Source organism: Grampus griseus (genome assembly GCF_964374135.1).
Source record: "Grampus griseus genome assembly, chromosome: 13".
Lineage (NCBI taxonomy): Eukaryota > Metazoa > Chordata > Mammalia > Artiodactyla > Delphinidae > Grampus > Grampus griseus.
Genome location: NC_139007.1, coordinates 56,841,958 through 56,867,181, shown reverse-complemented (window position 1 = coordinate 56,867,181; position 25,224 = coordinate 56,841,958). Strand labels below are relative to the sequence as shown.

Sequence of the window (25,224 nt, the reverse complement as noted above, 5' to 3'; positions counted from 1 at the left end):
TTAACTTTTGCTTGTCTGTAAAGCTTTTGATTTTTCTGTCAAATCTGAATGAGATCCTTGCTGGGTAGAGTAATCTTGGTTGTAGGTTTTTATGTTTCATCACTTTAAATAGGTCCTGCCACTCCCTTCTGGCTTGCAGAGCTTCTGCTGAAAGATCAGCTGTTAACCTTATGGGGATTCCCTTGTATGGTATTTGTTGTTTTTCCCTTGCTGCTTTCAATATTTTTCTTTGTATTTAATTTTTGATAGTTTGATTAATATGTGTCTTGTCTTGTTTCTCTTTGGGTTTATCCTGTATGGTACTCTCTGTGCTTCCTGGACTTGATTGACAATTTCCTTTCCCATGTTAGGAAGGTTTTCGACTATAATCTCTTCAAATATTTTCTCAGACCCTTTCTTTTACTCTTCTTCTGGGACCCCGTAATTCGAATGTTAGTGCGTTTAATGCTGTCCCAGAGTCTCTGAGACTGTCCTCCATTCTTTTTATTCTTTTCTCTTTATTCTTCACCCTGGCAGTTATTTCCACCATTTTATCTTCCAGCTCACTTATGCATTCTTCTGTCTCAGTTATTGTGTTATTGATACCTTCTAGAGTATTTTTAATTTCAGTAATTGTGTTGTTCCTCACTGTTTGCTCTTTAGTTGTTCTAGATCCTTGTTAAATGTTTCCTGTATTTTCTCCACTCTGTTTCCATGATTTTGGATCATCTTTATTATCATTACTCTGAATTCTTTTGCAGGTAGGTTGCCTATTTTGTCTTCATTTATTTGGTCTTGTAGGTTTTTACCTTGCTCCTTCATCTATTACAAATTTTTTTGTCATTTCATTTTTTTTTTTTTGATGGGTGGTACTGTATTCCTTTCTTACTGCTTGTTTGGCCTGAGACGTCCAGCACTGGAGTTTGCAGGCAGTTGGATAGAGCCGGGTCTTGGTGCTGAGATGAGAACCTCCATGAGGCCTCACTCTGATATTCCCTGGGGTCTGAGTTTCTCTGTTAGTCCAGCAGTTTGGACTCGGAGCTCCCACCACAGGAGCTCGGGCCCAACCTCTGGACTGGGAACCAAGATCCTGCAAGCTTCCTGGCATGGTTCAAAAAAAAAAAAAAAAGGAAGAATGAAAGAAAAAAAGGACCAGTGCAATATCAAAGAATAAAAATAAAATAAAATCAGAAAGATAAAAGATATATCAGGAAAAATAAAACTATAATTGAAACAACTACAACAAGGTAAAATAAAACCACAACAGAAAAAAGGAAAAATAAAAAATAAAAAAGGTGTGTGTGGGGGCGCGGGGAACAAGCCAAAAGGAGAGATCACTAACAAAGTAAAAAGAATAAAATAAAATTAGAAAAATAAGAGATTTATTAGGAAAAATAAAAATATAAAAGCATCAACAACAATGAATCAACAAGGTAAAACAGAACCCCAGTCTAAAAGAAGAAAAAATAAAGAAACAAAGAAAACCTTGGCTATGGGCGGGGAATTTAAGCAGGGGGTGGGGTTTAAGGTGGGGCGGGACCTAGGCACGTGGGGGGTGACCTTTGAGTGTGGGGCCAGGCCTCTGCTTAGGACCTGCTCAGAATGGGAGGGGAGAGGCAGTGCGTGGAAAGGAGGGCCTCTGGAGTGTGGAGTTCCGAGTTTAGAGGTAGGGCCCTGGGTGAGGGTGTGTGGGTGGGGTTTAGACCCAACAGGCTCCCGGGAGCCTAAGTGGACAGGGAAAGCGCTGGCCCCATTCCTTTCCATTTCTTCACACGCCTCCCCCACAGTCTCCACCAGGGTCTCCCCTGTCGACCCTGACCCCTAACCATGGGTGGGTCCCGCTGGGTGTAGGAACTCCTCCCCTCCCGCAGCCACCCCTCAGGGTGCCAGTCCTGGAGGTCCGGCCTTTAATTTTGCTCCCCCTTCCCTCCCTCGCATTCCCTTAGGACCCATGCGGCTGGAGGGAGTCTAGGTGGGCAGAGGATCAGGCTTGGGATCTTAGCAGGTTCCTGGGGGTCCAAGTGGGCAGGGGAAACCTGGCCATGCTCCCTTTTGATCCTCTGCCCTCCCAGTGGTTCCGGAATTTCCCCGTGCAGGCATGGGATCCCTTCCCCTCCCCCAGCCGCCCCTCAGGGGCACCAGTCCAATCCTGCCTCCACTTCTCCTCCTCCTGCACTCCCCCCATGCCCCACATCCTACCCGGACACTGGGGGTTCCTCCCATCCCTTTAGGTGTCTGTGGTCCCCCACTGGTGCCTGATAGGTGCCCTAGTTGTGAGGAGACACGAATTCCACGTCCTCCTAGTACACCGTCTTGACTCCACTCAGTCAATGAGCTTTTTCATGAGAACCTCCACCTCATAATTTTTTTTAATTAGCACATACTGCAGTAATAATACTATTAATTATCATATGTGTCAGCTTAACCTTATTGTAAGTTTTATTTTATTACAAATATAAACTCTACATACATACTGAGTGTTTAGTGCAATAGACTCTGATTAGTTAGACTGGGATCAATCCTAGCCATTAACATGTTTTAAAAGCTCTCCAGATGATTGTACTGTGTACCCAGGGTTGAGACCCACTGGATTAAAGATCTTTGTTCTGTGGTGGTATCTTGTTGAAGCGCACTGGTTCTGAGGTAGGAACAGAGATATCAGCATCCTCTTAGTCTGGGAATTTTTTCCACTCTGTGCACTTACTTTAAGCTGACTTCTAGGGTGTTCTGCCCAACTCTACCTAAATAAAGATATGAATAATCTTAACCTCACAGTAAAGTTTTTAAAATCCAGTGCAAATATTGTTTTATGGATGGGAAGTGATTGTGCCTGCAGTTATCTGCACCTAAATTAGAGTGTATTTTTAATTTCTGATTCTAGTATTCTGTGTAATACTAGTTTTGACTTGTATTAGTTAGCATAGCTTGTATTCTATTCACTCCCCAAATATCTTGTTAAATTGTTTTAATGTAAAGAAAAGGAAAATTTGATGCCCCTGATTTTGTTTAATTAAGAGCAAGATGGAATATCTAGCTTTGATAGAGCTTGTATGTGTCTAGTTACATTCTAGGTATTGGACAGAAATAAGATCATGCTATATAGTGCCTACCCTGATATTGAAAAGACATACAGAAAAAATATATAGAACAAGAAGGTAAAAATTGCCTCCAGCCTTATTTTATAGCATTGGAATGTAGAAGTTATCCATTGATGTGGTACTAAATAAGACATGGCAACCTCACAAGTCAAGGGGTCATGCAGCTAAATTAGCTTGAAACTCCTGAGGAAAAGGAGATAGATGTTAAAATCTTGTACTGAAGCCAAGTTTAACACCTGCACAGTTGCAGCACCTTTCAAAAATCTTGGGAAGGCACAAAATACAGCAAACAAAACTTGCCATTACGTTACACCCTTGGTTTAAGTAGATAAGGGAGAGATCATGGGAGAAAGAAATAATAGAATAGAATAGGAAAGGAAATAGGGATTGTAGAAGAGTATTTGCCACCTAGTACACCCCCAATAAATGTTGGTTGAGTAAATGAATGAAATGAGAGAGGAACACTGGAAAATAATTTGGGCTGAGGCAAAAATTTCTTCTGGGAACGGCCTGCTGCTGTACTGAAGCCAGCGTTGAAATTATCGGTGTGCTCATTTAGCCAGGACATATTTTCATTGCTGATGCAGTTATTGCCAAAGAGGGAAAAAAAGGAGAAAGAGCTTATCATGAAAAGAGAGGAGAGTTCTTTCTCCTCTTTTCTTTATTCCCCATGTTTCATTATACCTCTTGCATTCTTACAAAATATGACCTAAAATTCTAAAGGAAACCTGGCCTTTCAAAGCTCATCTGAATTTTATTTGGACTACTAAGGCTTCCACGCCTGTACCAGAAAATTAACCTGCTTAAGTTAACTTAGGAAATCTTTCTTTGTCTTCTGCTTGGTTTGTCTCTATTACTTCACTTCCATTCCAATCAATCCTATTAGTGAAATGGATTAAAAGCTATCTATTGTCTCTGGTAACTTGCTTGGAAATTTTACTTTTTATACACTGGATCAATCACTAACTTTAAGGTTTTAAAGTGGTTCTGATATTTAATTTTATAAAAAACCTTATTGAGGTATAATTTTCATAACATAAAATTCACCCATTAAAGTATACAGCTCAGTTAATTTTAGCAGATTTATGCGGGTGTGCAGCCATTGTCACAATCCATTTTGGAATGCTTTCATCACCCTAAAATTCCCTGGTGTCCTTTTTTCAGTCAATCTTCACTCCATTCCCAGCCTCAGGCAACCATGGATTGCAAAATGATCTGCTTTCTGTAGCTATCATTTTCTATAGCCTTTTGTAGCAACTTATTCTGAATGGATCAGAATATCTGATACTTATTTTAAATTTAGAGACCAAGTTTACCTTATTAAAATAGCCAAGAACAACTAAATTAAGTGACTCTTGTATTTCACTACAAACAGAAGCCAAATAAGTTAATTAGAAGAATTTTCTGAAGCAGGTGCTAAGACTTTATCGTATGCCTCATTTGCTTTGCTGAATTGCAATTTACTCTCTTTTAGTTAGATACCTTGTTTAGTTTTGAGCTATGCATTACATATTAACTCTTCAAGATATACGGATCAATATTCTTTCCAACTTCAGACTTTATTCTGTAGTCTATACTGTTATGACATTTTTCTCCAGGATGACAAGTATTCGTGTGTGTGCAAAGGGAAAGAAAACAGAGATACCCGATGAGGCCTCAAACATTTGCAGGTAGATGATTGGATGGAAGATGGATTGATGACTTCCATATATTTAGGTCTCAAGAAAGTGGTTGCTATCATAAGTTCTCAGGGTGTAGAGAATAAGTTGCATATATTTGAAGCAGAATTTCACTCTTTGTGTGTTTTTATTTAACAGAAGGAACGTGAAACAGGTTCTAACAGGGAATAAAGCCTTACAATGGACTAAGTCCTATGTTTTACCAGAGTTTCCTTATGACGTCAAATGCATGTTAGCAGAACAGAAGTGTCCTGATCACAGCATGAGGATACGGATCATTGAGTTTCTCCAGGCTGACATGACGAAGTATCTGGAAGGCTCGCTGTGAGTAGTAACAGGGCAGACTTGCTGCTTCGGTAGAGGGTGTGTTTTCAGAGTAGACTTGAATTCCTTTGGAACCAATTCTCTTCAGATTTTGCATGACATATTGGTAGTAAGTCCAACATTGCCCAACATTTGAATGTCTACATTGTCATATAGAACGATTTGAAGAAAAGTGAATGTAATTTAGACTCATCTTAGGAGGAGGAACGTGGGCTTCTTGAAATGAAAAATATCCTCCCTGTCGCACCGAACAGGTACCCCACCACCCAGCAGTATAACGACGTGGTCAGCGCCCTGCTGCAGGCCCACCCTTTCCTGGATGAGGACGGCTGTGGCTTTGTAAGTGACAGCGTGGGGCCCTTCTGTTTCTCTCAACCTTTCTTAAAATAAGAACCTTGTATTGTCCAGTAATCTCACGCCTCTTTCCCCTTTGCTCAGTCTCTTTCTGTCTGTTTATCTGGGTCTGTCTGTTTCTCTTTCTCTGTCAATTTCTCTGACTGTGTCTGGTCTCTCTCTGATTCTGTTCCTTTGGCCGTCTCTTCTGTCTCTTGCTGTCAGTCCCTGTTTTGTTCTAAGTTTTGGTCTTTCTTTCTATCTCTCTCTATCCCCTCTAGCTCTGTTCTTTTTGATGACTTCTCTGTGTCTCTCTGTGTTCCTTTGTCTTCTTTAAAAAAAAAAAAACACTTTATTTTTTAGAGCAGTTTTAGGTACACAGCAAAATTGAGTGAAAGGTACAGAGATTTCCCATCTCCCTCCTGACCCACACATGCCAGCCTCTCCCATTATCAACATCCCCAACCAGAGGGGTACATTTGTTACAGTAGATGAACCTATACTGACACATCGTTATTACCCAAAGTCTATAGGTTACGTTAAGTTTCACTCTTGGTGTAGTACATTCTATGCCATTAGACAAATGTATCCATCATTATTGTATCGTGTATATCTATACTATTTTCACTGCTCTAAAAATCCGCTGTGTGCCCCTGTTCATCCCTCCTCATCCTTCTTCATCTTCTTTCTCTCTCTCTGTCATCATCGTTCTGTCTCTCTCTGAAAGCTGTTTGGAATCTCATGTGTAAAGATGAGTCTCTAGGAAGGGTCTTTAAGAGATGCGATGCGTGGAAAGAGAAGGCTGTGACTGCACCTACATCAGTGCTTTCATCAATAAAGTGGTTCTTGCCTTTGTTTAGACCCAGTGGAGAAGTGGTCTGCTTTTGAGGTCTTGACTTGCAGCCTCACCTGGCCCTCTCACATCTCTGCTGTTCTGACAAAAACAGATCCTGGAGGTGTTCTGGGGCAGCAGTTCTCAACTCGGGCTGCATGTCAGGATCCCCAGAGATTCTGGTTTAGTTGGTCTGGAGAAGAGACCCTGGCACCTTAAAGTTCCCCAGATAATTCCGATGTGCAGTCAGGGCTGGGAAACACTGCTCTAGAGGTTTCAATACAAGCTTTGTTCTCTGGGTCTGCAAGTCTCTTGGCTTTAAAAGCCTGGGATATCCATTGCCCAACAATGTGAGTATGCTTAACTCTACTGAACTGTACACTTAAAAATAGTTAAGATGGTTAAAAAAATTGAGTGTATTGTGACACTGGAACTATATGATTTAAGGGACAATTGTGGGGAATTATAGCTTTGTGTACATAAGATTTGCTGTCTATTAGTCCTTATATCTCTATATGCTGTATGCGCATACATTGGTAGTCTTATCTAAATAAGATAGATGCCTTTTGCACCTTATTATAGCAGATATCTCTGAGAAAAATTTTTTGCTGTACTTTCTTGAAGACATAGTGTGTGTCTTCAAGATACACACTATGTGTGTGTGTGTGTGTGTGTGTGTGAGAGAGAGAGAGAGAGAGAGAGAGAGAGAGAGCATGCACACAGCAAGGAAGCATTTGGTCATTTTTAGGACTAACTTTATTCTCAACTTTTTTTAATTGAAGTATAGTTGATTTATAGTATTGTGTTAGTTTCAGATGTATAGCAAACTGATTCAGTTATATTTATATGTATATATATTTTTTACAGATTATTTTCCACCATAGGTTATTACAAGATACTGATATTCTCAACTTTTTATTTCAAAAGTTTTCAAATCTACACAGGAGTTGAAAGCCTGCTGCAGTGAACAGCCATATACCCTTTACGTAGCTCAGGGTTTCTTAGTCTGGGCAGTATTGCGTTTTGGGTGGATACTTCTTTGTGGTGTGGGCTGTCCTCTGCCTCGTAGGGTACTTGGCAGCATCCCTGGCACTCACTAAGTGTGAATAGCACCCCTTCACCCACACTGATGTAACAACCAGCCGTGTCTGCAAACATTGCCAAATGTATCCTGGGCGGGGGGCAAAATCTCCGATGATTGAAAATCACTGATCTAGATTCACTAGGTATTACCATTTTGCCACATTTACTTTTCCTTTCTCATATCTATTTGTTTGTTTTGACTGAGCATCTGAAAAAAAGCAAGTCACAGTTGCCACTCCTAAATACCCCAGCATGTATCTTATAAGGATAAGGACAATCTCCTACCACAATACCATTTTTATACCAAAAGAATTAACAATAATTGCATAATATCATATATAATCCATATCCCTGTTTCTTCAATTATTGAAACAAAGTTTTAAAATGGATTTTTGGCTATAACATCTAATCAAAGATTATGCATTCCATGTAGTTACTATGTCTCTTTAATTTTTTTTTGTCTCTAGGATAGTTTCCCTACGTTTTTTTTTTTTTTTTTCCCATGATATTTTCTTTTTTGGACAAGCCTAGTCCAGTTGCCTTGTACGATGATTCACATTTTGGGTTTGTCTAAATATTTCCTAATGATTATATTTGGGTTTACAATGTTAGGGGAAGATCTGCTGGTGATATGTGGACTTTTCACATATCCGTTCAGGAGGCCATAACTTCAGGGTTGTGTTTTATTTCAGAGTGATTGGAGGAGAGCTGTGTCTATGTAGCTCTTTCCACACCCTCTCTAGCTGGAAAAGCATGGAGAAGAAGGATGACTGTTCAATGACAAAAAGATTTTCTATTGTGGCATCTGTGTCAGGATTTCCCTGTGCCACGCAGGTAGCAGATGCTCAGGGCGCACCCCTTGATCGAGTGCTCATGTAGACCACTGCATTGACTGGCCCTTTTTTTGTTCCTATCTGATACTTGCTAAGGAGAGAAGGGAGAGGCTGGAAAGAAGACATTGGCAATTTAAAACTGTCCTAGCAGTTGATTGCTGTGACACCTCCCAACAAATCCGCAGGTGTAGAGGCCCTTAAGAGCTGTGGGAAACATGAGGGGGAAAAAATGTATTTGTACTAGTTCAGATTTCAGGGCTAAGAAAAACACAAGCCATCCATTATTTCTGTGCTGTTGTGAAACAGCAGCGGCAGTGTCCAGACCCACAAGCCTGTGGGAGGTGAGGAAGCATCTCTGACTCATACATACCCAGGCGCTTAATTGGGGCCGAAGCTGCCTTCCCAACCCCCAAGCCCCAGTACTCCTCACCAGGGCTGCCAAGGGTTTTACATTTTAGTTTACAAATGTCTTCCATGAAGTAGCTCTTCATTTGAGTCTCCCCCTAACCCAGTGCAGTTGACAGGACTAATCTTCTTATTCCATTATAGTTAAAGAAACTAAGGCTGAGGGATTACTTGTTGAAGATTTCTTAGCTAATACCTACTGGAGCTAGTCCAGGATCCTGGGTCTTTCCAACTTAGGTCCCAGTGCTTTCTCAGGGGCAGGGAATAGCTCTTATTGAGACTTAAACCAAGGAACCGGGAATGACGAAATCTAAGTGCCAGACACTGGACTAACGTGATCTCAGTGGCATTCCCATTTGCCTGAGCGCATAAGATATGCCCAAAGTCACCCAGTGACTTAACCCATCTAGTGGCCAAGACTAGGAGGCAAATATGGGCCTGTGTAGCTACAAATGGCCGTTTCTTTCCCTGCACCCACTCTTGGGCCTATTCAAGTGCATGGCATTGCAGGGAAGATGAGGGGCTGAAAAGAAGCCTTGAGGCTAGATTTGGCCACTCCTCACACAGTGAAATACTTACCAAGCAAGACCAAGACTCAGAGTCTTGCTTCTAGTCTGTTGCTCAACACCTGGGCCCATGTACTTCACAGAGGACAGACACAAGGCATCTAGTGTTTATAGTTTCCGAGATGCCCCAAGCACTGTGCTGGGTTTGGTGAGCAAAGTAGACTCAAGACCTTCTTCATGTGCTCACAGCCTAGGGGAAGGAAAGAATGGAAGGAAGGAAGAAAGGAAGGCGAAACTTGAATAGAGGAAGAATGAAAAGAACAAAAAAGAAAAGAAACAAAAACATCACATAGATGAGGGTAAACTACCAGTGTGATAAGTGTTGACAAGGAAAGGTGAGCCTGAAAACCAAGGGAAGTGAACTGTTAGGGAGGCTGTAAGGGAGTGATGGCTGAGCTGAGATCTGGAAACAGAGCAAGCTTTACCTAGATACCAGCAGGGTAGGCGAGGAGAGAGACAGAGCTTTTCAGGCCAAAACCAAAGGCCCAGCAGAGGGAAAGAATGTTAGCAGTGTTGGTGTGTTGAGGAAGAAGCCCAGGTGTGTCCCCAAGTTGTTAAACCTGTCTCTGGTCTTCCAAGCTGTCCACATGCCAGACAGATTCTCCCAGAGCACAGTCTGACCGTCCACACTTCCCACTCAATGTGGCCTAAGAGGACTTCCTAACCCAGCTCTGCAGCCATTTTCTACAAAGCTTTAAAGGCTACAGACATCTGGGCTCCTCTCAGACCTGCGGAAGCAGAACCTCTAGAGTTTGGGTAAGCAGCATCAGCATCGCCCCTCGGGAACTTGGAAGAAATGCAGATCCTCAGCCCTGCCCCTGACCTACTGAATTAGAGGCTCTGAGGGTAGGACCCAGCAACCTGTGTTTTAACAGATCCTCCAAGAATTGTGATTCAGGCGAAGTTTGAGAACCATTGCTCGAGAAGAGAACTTCTCTGTCCACAGAGAGGGGTTTGAAAGGATCTGGTTCCCGATTACCTTGAAGCTCTTTTTGGGGTAACCATGCCCTTCAGGATGGGGCTGACTTCTCTATTTTCTGCATCTTCTGCCCTTCCACATCTTGAGCTCTCTGTTCCTGCCATGCACAACTCTTGGCAGTTCCCCAAATGGCACCGTCTCTTCCTCTCCTCTGTTGCACAGGCTGCTTCATCTGATGATGCATTTAAAGAAAGCGTGTCAGTCCATATATGCATGAGCCAGTACCAGTTCTTTTCTAGAATCCAACAGGAAAGTGGAGTGCATTGTGGAGACACTAGAGTAAAGTGGAAGGTATCCAATTTTAGGAATTAGGAAATCTAGACTCAAGAGCTAGTATATTTAGCTATATGACACTGTATATAACTACACACATACACACACACACATATATAGCTATGTACTATACAAAATATCAATATATGTATATATTTATAGTGTTATCACAAGATTATTGTGAGGATAAATAGAAGAATAGATATATTATTTCTATTACTGTGATGGGAAAATAATTTCAAGCCCAAAGGTGGTAGACAAAGATTTTGTTTATATAGGATTATTCCAATCTCTTTGAAGATTAACTGCCCTGTTTTATAATTTTACACAGTTTTTATGGAAACGAGCCCTCAAAGATCGTTTTAAATATGTTCGAAGACCCATAGAAGATGATGAACAAGTGATGAGAAATAAGTGTAAATTTGGACACCGAAGAGGCCAGACAAGGAAATCTCTTGCTGATACAAGATTTGATGAAATTAAAATTGTCCAGATAAAAGTAAGATTGAATCTTTAATTGTTCTGACAATGTATTGGTTGGTTGATTGATTAAGGGATAATAAATACTAGCATTTAAAAGAATTAAAACAAAATAAAATATCCTTTTGAAAATTTGAGGTGTGGGTCAGAAACCAAAAGAAAATATCTGTTTTGTTTTTGTGAATGAGAATATTTCCAAAAGAGGACTTCCAAAAACGGAGCAGAGAGTGTTATTGAACATCGCAAGTTTATTCTTTCACAATCTTCAAAAAACCTGGAGAAACCCTAAAGTTCTGGATCTTTGAATAATTTCTTTTCCTCTCATCCTAAAATGTATCCTGTATTCTTGCTGTTCTTATTGCTACAGAAAGTGTTTTTGATACTCATATTGTAGGGGTCAAGTTGCTTCTGGTTTCAAGGTTTCAGGGTGGAAGCTACTCCACATGCATGGGTCCAAAACCCCATACTGTTCTCGCTGTGTACAGAGGCGGCCATGAGGAGCTACAGGCAAAGGGCCCCAGGCAGGGCCTGGAGATTCCTCCCTCTGCAGTGGGTTTGCTGTACATACTGTTCACGTGGGTCCTAATTATCTGAAATTCTATAAATATTCCTTATCTACCTCACAGCCCCCAAGTGTTCTCAGAAACAAAAATGTCCCCTGCTAATAAAGTAGATTGAGCTCCTTAGGAAGGATGTCCAAACTACCAAGTTATAGAAGCTAAATCTCACGTCCTCCCCAAAATCTATCTTCACATCAATCGAACATGAATATGTAAATATAATTTTTCACTACAGACACATTTATGTTACTGAATGTACTTGGTGTAAATATTCTATTTTCTTCTTCAGCTGGTATAGTTATTTGATATTAATAGAGCAACCTGTCAGATCATCTCAATTTTATTATCACTACTTATAAGCACCAGGGGACGGGAATATTTTTTAACATATTTTGTAAACCGTTCATCCCAACATTAGAAGTAAGAAAAATTTTAGATGAAGGAGTATTTTGAAATACCTTATTGGGACATCCCTGGTGGTCCAGTGGCTAAGACTCCACACTCCAATGCAGGGGGCCCGGGTTCAATCCCTGGTCAAGGAACTAGATCCCATATGCCGCAGCTAAGAGTTAACATGCTGCAACTAAAAGATCCAAATAAATAAATAAAAAGAAATACCTTATTATAGTTTTTTTATATAATTTTATATATAATTATAAAATCAAAGAGATTTTCAAATGACAGCCAGTTAAGATAATATAATTTTATGTCTGCTCTTTGATGAAAAGACAAAACAGATGAATATTACCTAAATTTAGTGTAATTTTATAGAAACTTTAACTGCAATATTGCAATTATAAACTAAAATCATGATAAGATAGAATTACGTTCATTTAAAAATATCTTTTATATTCTTAAAATAAAAAGCCACTTTGTAAAGGAACATAATTATATTGTGCATATTTTCAAAATATGTGATTTTCCATATACTACAAATGGAGTTCCTTTATAAATGAATTAAAATTTTACAAATTCAGTTTTCTTTCTTTCCCACCACATCCCACCAAAATTGATGCACGTCCCACCAAAATTCATTGGAATGGATGAATGGTAAAATCGGAAAAGTAGCACGTATCCCCAGCAAGGGTGAGCCCAGGGGGTCACAGGCCACCCTGAGGGACACAGGCTAAATGGCAGCTCCTCTCCTATGTTGACACATCATCACTGACCCAGTTTGTACAATCATCTTTCCGTTCTTTCTCAAAACCACCTCAATTCTTCATGTAACTACACCTTTTGTTGTTCCTATCTTGGAGTCTCGCAGAAGTGCCAGAATTCTAAATTGAATCCTACTAAGGCCCATGCAGGGGTCTTTGCTACAAAAAGAACAGGGATTGAATGTACCAGGGCCCAAGATGAGTTAAGTTGCAACAGAATTTAGTTTTGACCTTCCTGCCAACTGGGGCAAAAAGAGGTCCTTGTTCACATCTGAAGAGGCAACATTTTTCCTGCCAAGCAAATCTAATTCGTAAGGATTTACTTTCCTCCCTCTTACAAATGGAGCTACAAATTGCTGATTCTTTTAAACACTGTAGCATCCCTGTTTGTGACCTCATGTTCTGTAAAGCCAAAAGCTTTACAGGATGGAGAAGATTTTACACTAGAATATTACATTACAGTGTGTTTCTGTGTTTTGTACCCTCCATGGTGATTAAGCAAATGGAAAAACACTAAGAAGAGTAGAGGGACAAATCCATTGAATATACCACTTATCTCATGGGATTTTAGACTTCAGATGAATTGCCTAAATTATTTTGGGCTTCATTTTGAATTTCTGATAGCTCCTTTTTAATGTCTTTATGATTTCTGAAAATTAAAGATAGTTGGATTAAGATACACTGTGACAACTTTCACATCTTTTAAAATTTCTTGACTGGGCACAGCATTTCCATAATGTAGAAAAAAGTTATCTCCTGTGCTGTAGAGATGGAAAATATTGATGCAGGCAAGAAGCCAGGAGGCAGGCCGTTCCCTCAAAGACAGGGAAGTGGGTTTGGCTTAACTGGAGGAAGGTTTTGGGAAGGAGTAAGGGAGAGGAAGAGATTTTTCATTTGTTTTGTTTCTGTTGCTTGTCCTTTGGTGGTTGGAAGGAATTTACCAAAGAACTGATGGTAGATGCCTCAGCGAAGGACAGTGTGTTCCTTAGTCCTGTCACGTGGGCTTCTGCAGATAACCAAGCAGCTGCAGAAGTTGTGTGAGTTTGAGCCTAGGTCACAGATCTTTTGTCCCCAACCCTCCTCCTCCCTCGGTCTTCAAGGTCAGCGTGGCACTGCTTAAACTGTGCTACAAAACCCAAAGCTTCAGCAGCATCAAAGCATCCACCCGTGAGTCTTAAAAATGCCTGGGTTCCTCATATTCTGCTCTTAAAAAAACTTATAACCATGGTATGCAGATGGCTATACTTGTCAGAATACCAGACTGTTTCCAGATCAGTCCTACAAAATACTGGTTTTAAATGCAATGTTTAAAAATCCTTTGCCAACCTCACGGCCTCATGTCACTGCTGCTTGTAAATCATGCTGTCAAATGCAACATAAGTGACATTGCTTCTTATGCATCTGACTTTTAGCTTTAGGTCCAAGCAACTTGTAGCCCTGTGAATTGATAAATCTGTTTCCTTTGCTTAATTGCCTTTTATTATACTTCTTCTAGTATTTATAAATGGAGACATAATTAGATTCTCAAAAGAGAATTAACTGAGTAATTTCTTTTTTTATTGAAGTATAGTTGATTTACAGTGTTTCAGGTGTACAGCAAAATGATTTATATATATATATATACACACATATGTATATGTTCTTTTTCAGTTTCTTTTCCATTATAGTTTATTACAAGCTATTGAATATAGTTCCCTGTGCTATACAGTAGGTCCTTGTTTACCTATTTTATATATAGTAGTGTGTATTTGTTAAACTCCTAATTTATCCCTCCCCCACCCCCTTTCCCCTTTGGTAACCATAAGTTTGTTTTCTATATCTGTGAATCTATTTCTGTCTTGTTAATAAGTTCATTTGTATCTTAACTGAGTAATTTCTTAAGTTGCTGAAAACACTGTCCTGTTTAAATGATGAAGACACACTGGTTTTAAATAAAAGCTTACAGGAATTGTGTGGAGCTGCATGCAGAGTAGTGGAATTAACTTTGTACTGTATTATTTTTTGTGCAAAACCTCAGGTGTTAAAGTTGAGTGAATCAAACTCCTCACCTCATGGCACATTATTGTCATTGTTCTGTGCCAGGCCTTTCTCTTGTTCTATTCACTTTTTTTTTTGCGATACGCGGGCCTCTCACTGTTGTGGCCTCTCCCATTGCGGAGCACAGGCTCTGGACGCGCAGGCTCAGCAGCCATGGCTCACGGGCCCAGCCACTCCGTGGCATGTGGGATCCTCCCAGACCGGGGCACGAACCCGCGTCCCCTGCATCGTCAGGCGGACTCTCAACCACTGCGCCACCAGGGAAGCCCTATTCACTTCTTTTTGTGCTCGTTCTTCTCTGCCCTCTTCCCCACCTCTGCTCTTGGGGAATCCTCCTATTGTGTTTCATCTGTATCTTTTTGTTTGTAAGGTGTTCTAAAATGTGTACTATGATTTTGGGTTTATACATATTTGACCCAGTGAAAATGGTACTCTATACCTCATTCGTGTTTCACTTTTTCACCGACACTCTTTAAGACTCATTCACGTTACTATGTATATTTCTAGCCCATGATTGTAACGATTATTACAAGCCCTTGCCTCAAGCCCCTCAACGGATTGTACTGCAGAGAACGCCATTATACCTGTCTGGTTATGGACTCACCTGTGTGTTATTCCTCTGGCTTGTCCACCAAGAAGTGGAACTGATGGGGCAGAGGGCATGCATGTAGTTAATCTGACCAATTACTTTCTAGAATGATTTTGTTAGTCTCACTCCCATAATACTGCATATCCTTGTCTTCCTGCCATTGCTTGGCACTAGCCAGCCTTGTGAGTTTTGCCAAGTCTAATAGGTATAAAGTGCAATCTGATTCTTGTGATTTGCATTTCCCTTGATAACTAATGAGTCTGAGCATCTCTTCATGTGTTTGTTAGACTTTTGAGTTTCTTCTTTTAGAAAATTACCTCTTTAGATCCATTGCCCAGTTTTTAATGGGTTGGCATCTTTTTCTTGTTAATTTGTAGGAAGCAGTCCTTCCCATGCCCTAAGTCACAGAGATATTCTCCTACTCTTTCTCTTATTAAGTTTATAGTTTGCATTTTCATGTTTAGATCTTTAAGTCATCTGGAGTCTGTCTTTGTATATGCTATTAAGTAAGGATATCCATAGGGTGAGTTGCTCTTACAACACCAATTACTAAACAATCCATCCTTTTTTTATTTGTTTATGGTGGTACTTTTATTGTATGTTAAGTTCCCCCAAAAGACTTAGGTGTGTTCTGGGCACTGTCCCTTATTCCACTGGTCTCTCAGTCTACTCTTATGCCATTGTCACATTACATTTGATTACTTAGTGTTTATTACTTAGTATCACTTAGCACTTAGTGTACAGACATTTCTGGGGTGGTTCACCCTCAGTTTCTGGAATAAGGGGAAGGACAGGGGGTCCTTGTCTCAAGAACCAACGCTGGGACTCCTTTGTAGCACCTGCCTTCTCATAGGAGAACTAGAGCCTGGCCTAGGGGTGCTGAGCTCAGGTGGGAGGGTAGGACCAAAGGAAGGTTTCGAGCCTCTGCCAGTGCAAGGAGCACCAGGATAAGCTCTGTCTTGCCCTTGTGGAGAACCTGCTGTGGCAGGATGGAGAGGGCCTGTGGAGGCATCCTGCTCCTGTCATCCTGACCCTGGGGTGGGGTGGGGATGGCAGCCGGTTGACATAGGGCCCTGGACCCCGATCTTCACACTCACCCAGCCTGATGCACATCATTTCTCAGAAATCTCTCCATCCAGAGGATTCCTTGGTGGCCCCTTTGGGCCTCTGCTAACTCCTAATTTATCCCTCCCCCCTCCATGCCCCATTTGAAACATCAGGATGCAAACATACTTTGAAATGCTTAAACTCGTCTTTAATGCTTTTTGACTAATGCACGCATTTTCTTTTCTTAAGTTATTGAGGTTTCTTTCAGCCAGTAGAGGCTTCGACTTACTACCATAAACTTTTCACTCTTGGGATATAAGCTGACTTTAATAATAGTCATTGCTTCTTTCAAATTTTTCTGATAAAAACCTGGCTTGAATCTTTCATGTGTCCAGTCCTTCACATTTATGCCTGATCTTTTCCTCCACTTTGAAAAGATTCTCCTCTGTCTTTATGGAGTAGATTAACTCTGACATGGATATGTGGTGGACATTTATTTTGGTTTCTTGAAGCAGTACAGGAAGGACTTTGAATTTTCCACAGGGGCTTTTGCTTTTCTCTCTTTCTTTTTTTTTTTTTTTCCTAATTGCAATAAAGTTCTCTCAGTTTGGAGGCTATTAATGTGATCTTTAAGTGCACAGATTATTTTATCTTTATCAGTTAATGTAGTCTATATTTTGGTTTTTGTAAAGAGTTTTAAGTAAATAATTTAATCCTATCCATCAGTTTCTTCAAAGTTCCTTTTGACATCATCTTCTTGGAGGTTTTCATTTCATGCATGACTTATTATATCCAGCTTCAAGTTCTTACCATCCATGTCTTCTCCAGGAATAGCAGTCACTCTAGTCTTCCAGTTCCTTGTTTACCATCTGTTTAGTGGCTCTATTCATTATTGAAAGTGACATATTAAAATCTCCAGCTACTATTATTACTGAATTGTCTCTTTCTCCCTTCCATTCTATCAGTTTTTGCCACCTGACTTGGGGGTGCCGTTGCTAGGTGTATATAAGTTTATAATTGTTATATCTTCCTAATGGATTGGCCCTCTTCCCATTATAAAATATCTTCCTTTGTCTCTAGGAACAATTTTTGTCTTAAAATTTATTTTGTTGCATATTAGTATAGCTATTCTGTCTCTCGGTTACTGCTTACTGGTATATCTTTTCCCATCTTTTTACTTTCAATCTACTTATGTCTTTGAATCTAAAGTGTGTCTCTAGTAGACAGTATATATTTAGATCATTTTTTTAAAATCCATTTTGTCAGTTACCTGATGTGATTACTGGTAAGTTAGGATTTATGTCTGCTATTTGTTTTCTATATGTCATCTTTTTCTTGTTATTTATTCCTTAATTACTGCCTTATTTTGCGTTAAGTAAGTATTTTCTAGTGTATTAATTTAATTTCCCTATTGTTTCTTTTAGTAAATAAACATTCATAATTATTTCCTTAGTGGTTGCCCTGGGGATTACAACTAACATCTTGATTTATAATAATCTAGTTTGGATTAATATCCATTTAATTATAACAGCATATAAAAACTTTGCCCCTGTATAACTACACTTGTCTTCCTTTTATACCCTGTATGCCCATCAACACAGAATTTATAACTCTTGCTTCATGCAATTGTTTTTAAAACAAGATGGGAGAAAGAAGGAGTTACAACCTGAAAATACATTGATACTGTCTTTTGTACTTACCTATGTAGTGACCTTTACCACTGCTCTTTTTCTTGTGGATTTGAGTTACAGTCAATGTTCTTCCATTTTAGCTTGAAAGACCATCTTTAGCATTTCTGGTAGGGCAGATCCGCTAGTGATCAATCCTCTCACTTTTTATTTATCTGCGAATGTCTTAAATTTCTCCTTGGTATTTGAAGGATTTATTGCTAGACATAGAATTCATCTAGGGAATTGATTTCTGCTTTGAGAATTGGGTGTTCCAGTGTTCAATTATTATGGTTTTGGCTATAGCTACCAGAAAACTCTGTCTGAAATTGGCTAAAGCTACAAGGAGAGCTGTGCTCTCACATAGTAAGAAGCGCAGAGGTGGATGAGTGTGGATGTGATTGCTGCTCACCAATTTAATCAGCTCATCTCCTCCAGACAATCAGCATGTTGGTACATCTCCCCTACCTTGAAGTGAGATGCGGCCATGAGACCGACTGATCAATGGAACGTGAGAAGAAATGTCAAACGCATTGAAGATCCAGTATGCAGTGCCCCATCTTTCCCCTTGCTTTTGCAATGATGGCTGATATTCTAGCTGGTGGAGCCAGTTTCTTGGGTGAAGAGGATGAGAAGCTGGGCCCCGAGAGGGACGTTCACATGAGTGATAAACGTCTGTTGCTCTGACGTTTGGGGGTTGTTAGATAGAGCAGCAGCATCTTGCCTATCCTGAGTAATACCAGCGGCTCCAAGTACAGCACGTCAGGCTTTGGATCCACATCTCAGTGATTCTCCTGTTCCAGGGCAGGCTTCATCAAGTGATGGAGTATTATGGACTCTTCTCAGAGTCTGAAACATGAAGAAAACACAATATTTTGCCCGATTCTGATGTGAAATATCTTATCAAACATATACTGGGAATGTTGCAGCAGTTTCTGTAGAGGGGTTAATTTATGCTTTTTTTTTTTAAACTTATGCTATATCTAGGACAGGAACACAGGGATTTAATAAGTGATTGTGGGGTGTCCTTGCATCCAAAGTCCTCCAGACTTTTGTTAAATAAATAGATAAATAAACAAACAAACTGCCGGGTGTTAAATTACTAACACTATACTTATACAGTAGCCCCCCCCCCCAACATCCACAGTTTCACTTTCTGGGGTTTCAGTTACCTTCAGTCGACTGTGTTCTGAAAATATTAAATGGAAAGTTCTAGAAATAAACAATTTATAAGTTTTAAGTTGAGAAAGAGTTCACATAACTTTTATTACAGTGTATTGTTATAATTGTTCTATTTTATTATTATTGTGGTTAATCTCTTACTGTGCCTAATTTATAAATTAAACTTTATCATAGGTACGTATTAAGGGAAAAACATAGTGTATATATAAGGTTCAGTGCCATCTGTGGTTTCAGGCTTCCACTGGGGCTCTTGGAACGTATCCCCCGCAGATAAGTAGGGGGCTACTGTAATTCATTTCTCTCTTAAAACATTTCTTTTCCTACTTACTGGGTATATATGTACCCAGTGACTTTGAAAGTCATGAAACAGTTTTGTGTGTGAGCTTTCTTTGGCTTACAAATACAATGGAATTGAAAGTCATGCAAAAACTGCTTAGTCAATGCTAAGGACATAACACTAGGTTTCTTTTAATTTCTTTTAGGGCATTTACTGTTTGTTTCTTACTGCACCTGACATAATGATTTATTGTATAAATACTAATCATTTTTACAGCCTTTTCCACAGATGTTTCTCTCATGGTGCAAAACTGAACAAGAAGCAAAAGTTGAAGAAAAACGTTGACAGTTAATTGCATTCTGGATATAATGCAATTACTGCCATCAGCAGGTGGCACATTTGCTAATACTGTGAAGTTTTACAAGTCAGCCGTGCACTTGAAAACACGGGGCAAAGTCAAAGCAGTTTCCCTGCTGATTGACTAAGACACGTGACTGAATGTTAAGGAAAGAGACTGTTCAAGTTACACAGGGAAACATCGTTTCCGATGACAATAGAAGTGGAAACAGGGATGACTGGAATTTGGTATGAAGAAAACTCTAGCATCTAACACAGCACTGTTCAATAAAAATATAATACAAACCACAGGTATAATTTAAGGTTTCCTAGTAGCCACGTTAAAAAACGTAAAAAGAAGCAGGCGGAATTATAGCATTAAGAGTATAGTTTACTTAACCCAGTATTATCATTTCAACATGTAATCATTATGAAAAATTGTTAATGAGATGTTTTACATTCTTGTTTTGCATCCTAAGTCTTTGAAATTCAGTGTTGCCAGCACACATCTTAATTTGGTCTAGCCACAGTTCAAATGCTCCATAGCCATATGTGGCTAGTGGCTTTTAGACCGGATAACTCAGATAAATACCCCCTTAGAGGAATTAGAGGGTTAAAGACACTCTCTGGGGAACACCATAGTTAGCAGGGAGCATGACCAGTTACTAACGTCAAACCCTTGTTGCATTTCTGGGATAGATCCAAGTTAGTTTTTCCTTGTTCCTAATATTTGCAACTTTGTTCATGAATGAGATTGACCTGTAATTATCCTCTCTCATACAGTTCTTTCAGGTTTGGGAATCAATGTCGTAGACATACAGGCTTCATAGAATGGGTTGGAATTCTTCATAGAATTTCTTTTTCTTTTTGACTCCTTGAAAAAATTTGCATAAATTTGGTATGCCCTCTGTTTTGAAAGTTTAGTAGAATTTGTCTATGAAAACTTCAGGTCTTGGTATTTTCTTTGTGGAAAGACTTTTGTCTTCTAATTAAATTTATGTAAGGTTCTAGGAATTTCTTTTTAGTCTGTTTGTTATATTTTTCTAGGAATTTGTTCACTTGGTCTATGTCTTGCTAATCATCCTATGTTCACAGATAGTGGATCTACCTGACGCTTTCCTAAAATGCTTGTAAAAGTCTTGATATAGGAGCCTTTTAGGCTCTTTACCATTTTCCCATCTTTTACAGGTAACATCTGCTCACATTCTGGTCAGCTAGACAGTTTGTCAACTTGTTGATTCAAGTGTAGTTCAGCCAAATGTCTGCTCAGCTAACTTTTCTAGAAAGATTTTTTTCTTGTCTTCTCAAAGCCTGTTGATTATCTTAAATTTTTTTTTAAATACATTTATTTATTTATTTATTTTTGGCTGCATTGGGTCTTGCTGCACGTGGGCTTTCTCTAGCCGCGGTGAGCTGGGGCTACTCTTCATTGCGTGCATGGGCTTCTCATTGCGGTGGCTTCTCTTGTTGTGGAGCACGGGCTCTAGGTGCACGGGCTTCAGTAGTTGTGGCTCGTGGGCAGTAGATGCGACTGCGCCACCAGGGGAGTCCCTACCTTAGATTTTTAATGAGAATATGTGAGGTACTTTTAGCCACCCCACCCCATCCAGTGTACCCAAATGCATAGTGAATATAATTGACAGCTTCATGATTCAGCATCACAAAATACCCACCATAATTATTTTGAATTTGGATTATATGGCATGGTACTGCAGCCCTAAAAAAGCATTTAAGAAGGAAAAGTACAAGCAATAACAATAACAAAAACTTAATTTAAAACCTTTTATCTCTTCTTAATATTTTGTCTTCTAAAATTTAAATGCATAGGAATAAATGACATTTCTATTCAGTGTGAACATTCTGGGTAATCTAGGTTTCCACGTAAAAAGGTATGTAGGAAATGAAATAACTCTTAGATCTGTCAGAACAGATTATGGGACTTCCCTGGTGGTGCAGTGGTTAAGAATCCACCTGCAAATGCAGGGGACATGGGTTCGAGCCCTGGTCTGGGGAGATCCCACATGCCGTGGAGCAACTACGCCCGTGCACCACAACTACTGAGCCTGCGCTCTAGAGCTTGCGAGCCACAACTACTGAAGCCCATGTGCCACAACTACTGAAGCCCGTGCACCTAGAAGCCAGTGGTCCGCAGCAAGAGAAGCCACCGCAATGAGAAGCCCACCCACCGCAACAAAGAGTAGCCCCTGCTCTCAGCAACTAGAGAAAACCCGCTTGCAGCAGCAAAGACCCAATGCAGCCAAAAATTAAATAAATGAATAAATAAAATTTTTAAAAAAGAGAACAGATTATAATTCCAGAGTCAGTAATTAACTCTTTGATTTGTTCACAGCATCAAAGACATTTGTTAACCACATTCAAAGCCAAGCATAATGCTACATAGTCGTGCTCACCCCATGAGTGAATCGTTGAGTGTGTCATACAGCCCATAATTCAGGTTTTCATGAAGCATTAAACTGCCACTTGAAACATGGAACATATTAACATTTTGAAAATATTTTGTAGGAGGAAGCTGTTTGTTTAGATTTTGAGGTAGATGAACATATTAACTGGTTCCAGCAAGAATATGTGAAAACAGAAAAGGACTGGAGTGAAATTGATAAGAGGATGAGCCAGACTTTGGAAATAAGAAGAAAGTTGATCGGCAGCAGAGCACCTCTCAAGGTCATTCTTAAAATGTTTCCTTTCCTGAAGTGCCCCTATCAGGTATTTTTATTCGCTTATAATAGTCTGATTATAATGTCCAAACTGATTTTTGTCTCTTTCCTCTTGGAGTGGTAACAAGACTGTGCAGCAAGATGGTGGTTATGAATCTCAGGAGAATGCGCGAGGCCCAAGGGGTACAAGTAGGACCATTTGGTAAAAATTTCTGGAATCATATTCTGATAACGCACACTGGCTGCCTTCAGCTTTGAAGCGTTCTCCATCACTGGACACATTGTGGAGGCAGGGGCACCACTACTTTGGGGTATTTTGACAGTGGGCAACATTCTCCCTTTGCATGCATTTAGACAGTCAAGATAGTTTATGAGATAACTGTTAGCATGCAACATTACTCAAAATCTATTTCCTTTATGATCCTAAATCATTTCATAAAGTGGTCTTAAAATACACAAAGTGTATGGGTAGATCAGACACCCTGCCATTTAGTTTATTTAAGGTGGACATTAAAGGGTCCTGGTACAATTTTAGTGTAATTTTGGCTGTAGTGTATAATGAAAGACTTTTCAGTGTTTTTATCTGAGAATACATTTCATGGAGGAATTCTGTACGTGCAGTCAACCAAACTGGAAATGAAAAGTTTTACAGGCTTTTCTTCTTCCAAAAGAAACGGAAATAAGAATTTGCCTACATGCTTTATTTTAAACATAATGTCTATAGCAAACATCTGAGTGTTTGCTACATAGCAGCTATGTTCTCAGTGCTTTACATGGATTATTTTATTTAATTTTTTCTCAGCAACCCTACCGTATTTATTGCTTGCTTTCTCCTTAATCTTTGGGTTGCTAGGAACAGTAATATACGGTAGCCTCTAGCTGTTAGAAGAGTATGGCAGATTGACACACGTACAAAATATACTTTTAAAGCAAAAAACTGTTAAACTGATAGCCTGTAAACTCCTTAAATGTAAGGAGCATGTTCTGAACATTGTAGTAGTTCCCAAAGTACCTAGCAGAGTACTGCGTGTAAAATACAAATGAAGTATTGATTTTTTTGAATGCTGGATGAGTTAGTAGATGGTTGGTGTCTAGTCCAATCTAGCTGCTGTAAACAAAAATACCATCGACTGAGTAGCTTATAAACAATTGAAATTTATTTCTCCCAGTTCTGGAGTCGGGAAAGTTCAAGATCAAGTTATCTTCAGATTTAGTGTCTGGTGAGAGTCTACTTTCTGGTTCATGGATGGTGCTTCTTGGCTGTAACTTCATATGGCTGAAGGGCAAGCTAGCTCTCTGGGGGCTTTTGTATAAGGGCACTAACCCCATTTATGAGGACTCTGCCCTCATGACCTAAGCACCTCCCAAAGACCTCATCTCCTAATACCATCACACTGCTAGGTTTCAACATATGAATTTGGTGGGGGACACAAACATTTGGTGGGGGACACAAACCAAGGGGACTCTTGGTCCCCTTCATGTATTTTCCCCATTCCCCACTTACAACAGTGGTTGGTAAGGCTGCTCTGGTCACTGATGTTGCAACCTTTGAGGTTTTCACTGGACTGCAGCCTACAAAGTTTTAGTGATTAAAACAGATGAGCTATGGTTCAGTGGCCTTTCAAAGAACTATAGTTGATAGTAAATCTGGGGTTCATTATAGCTCTAATGAAGAGTAGAGACATTTCAGACCTAAGGCTGTATCTCTCCTGCTTTGTTTAAGTCTCCCATTGTGGCATCTGTAAGTCTTTTCTTCCTATTCCCTCAGGTCTTTCACCTTTATATTCAAAATGTGGATTGGGGTATAGTTTTGGTAATGGCTGTACTTACTGAATAAAGTTGCCCTATTTATTGTTGTAAAAAAAAGGATTAAACATTTTAGGCTTCTTCAGGAAGTATGTCCCTAACTCAGCCTTGGGTAGCTAGCTGGGATTAACAATTCATAAAATCCTTGTGGTGCTTCTGAAAATAAAAGCAAGTTCGACCTTGCTTACAAATACCCAGCTAACGAACAATCCCTGTAGTAGGACAGCTGCCTCTGCTTCAGACCTCCCCCATCACCTGTTTGTTTCTACTGCCAATGTGAAAACACTTGGCGCTTAGGGAGCTGGTGGACGCAGGTTGGTTGAAGAGAAGCAGCCAGTGTGGGAAGCTGGTCCCAGGACCCTCAATTACCACCTGTACTCATCAACGTCCTCCTCTCAAAAAACTTTCTCTCAACAGAAAATTTAAAAATTTAAACTTTTAAAATGTACTTCCTGAGAGTAGAATATTATCAACTAGGAATTTGTTACTGGGACCTAGTGGATGTGGCACAAAACAAGTAAGAAAAGTTGAAGAGGGGAAAATACCAAACACAAATTTAAATAATTCCTCAAATTTCCAGTAAATCCTTTGAAATGCTATAGTTTTCACATTACTGAGAAACTATTTCAACAATCATTGTTTAAAACTTAAGTGAAGTGCCTAAGAATCACCAGCTAATATAAAGTTTCAAAGGAAAACAAGAGAATCTGAGTTTTGTTTTTGGCCATGATGGAGAAACTGGTCCTGGACCTACCTTCCCATCATTAACATGGATAAAACTGGGAAAAATATCTATGAGGCAACTGCTTCCAGGCATTGGAGAGTAGGCATCGCAGGACTCTGCTCTTTTTTTTGTTTGTTTTATGAAATTGATTAGTTTTAATAAGTTAATTGAATAATAGTTGACTTACAACATTATGTTAGTTTCAGGCGTACAACATAGTGATTCGATATTTTTATAGATTATGCATTATAGAAAGTTATTACAATTATATTGACTATATTTCCTGTGTTGTACCTTACATCC

The 25,224-nt window shown here is 39.6% G+C and overlaps 1 protein-coding gene across 1 annotated transcript in view; it reads left to right on the top strand.

Moving 5' to 3' along the window:
- SAMD3 (sterile alpha motif domain containing 3) overlaps window positions 1–25,224 on the top strand; it is a gene marked incomplete at its 3' end in the record, with an annotated part of 47,535 nt that overhangs the window by 17,518 nt on the left and 4,793 nt on the right. Inside the window, exons 4-8 of the mRNA XM_082668713.1 lie at window positions 4,895–5,080; window positions 5,335–5,431; window positions 8,258–8,338; window positions 10,716–10,883; window positions 22,240–22,440. Coding sequence (XP_082524839.1) covers window positions 4,895–5,080; window positions 5,335–5,431; window positions 8,258–8,338; window positions 10,716–10,883; window positions 22,240–22,440 — 733 coding nt within the window. The remainder of the gene's footprint in view (window positions 1–4,894; window positions 5,081–5,334; window positions 5,432–8,257; window positions 8,339–10,715; window positions 10,884–22,239; window positions 22,441–25,224) is intronic.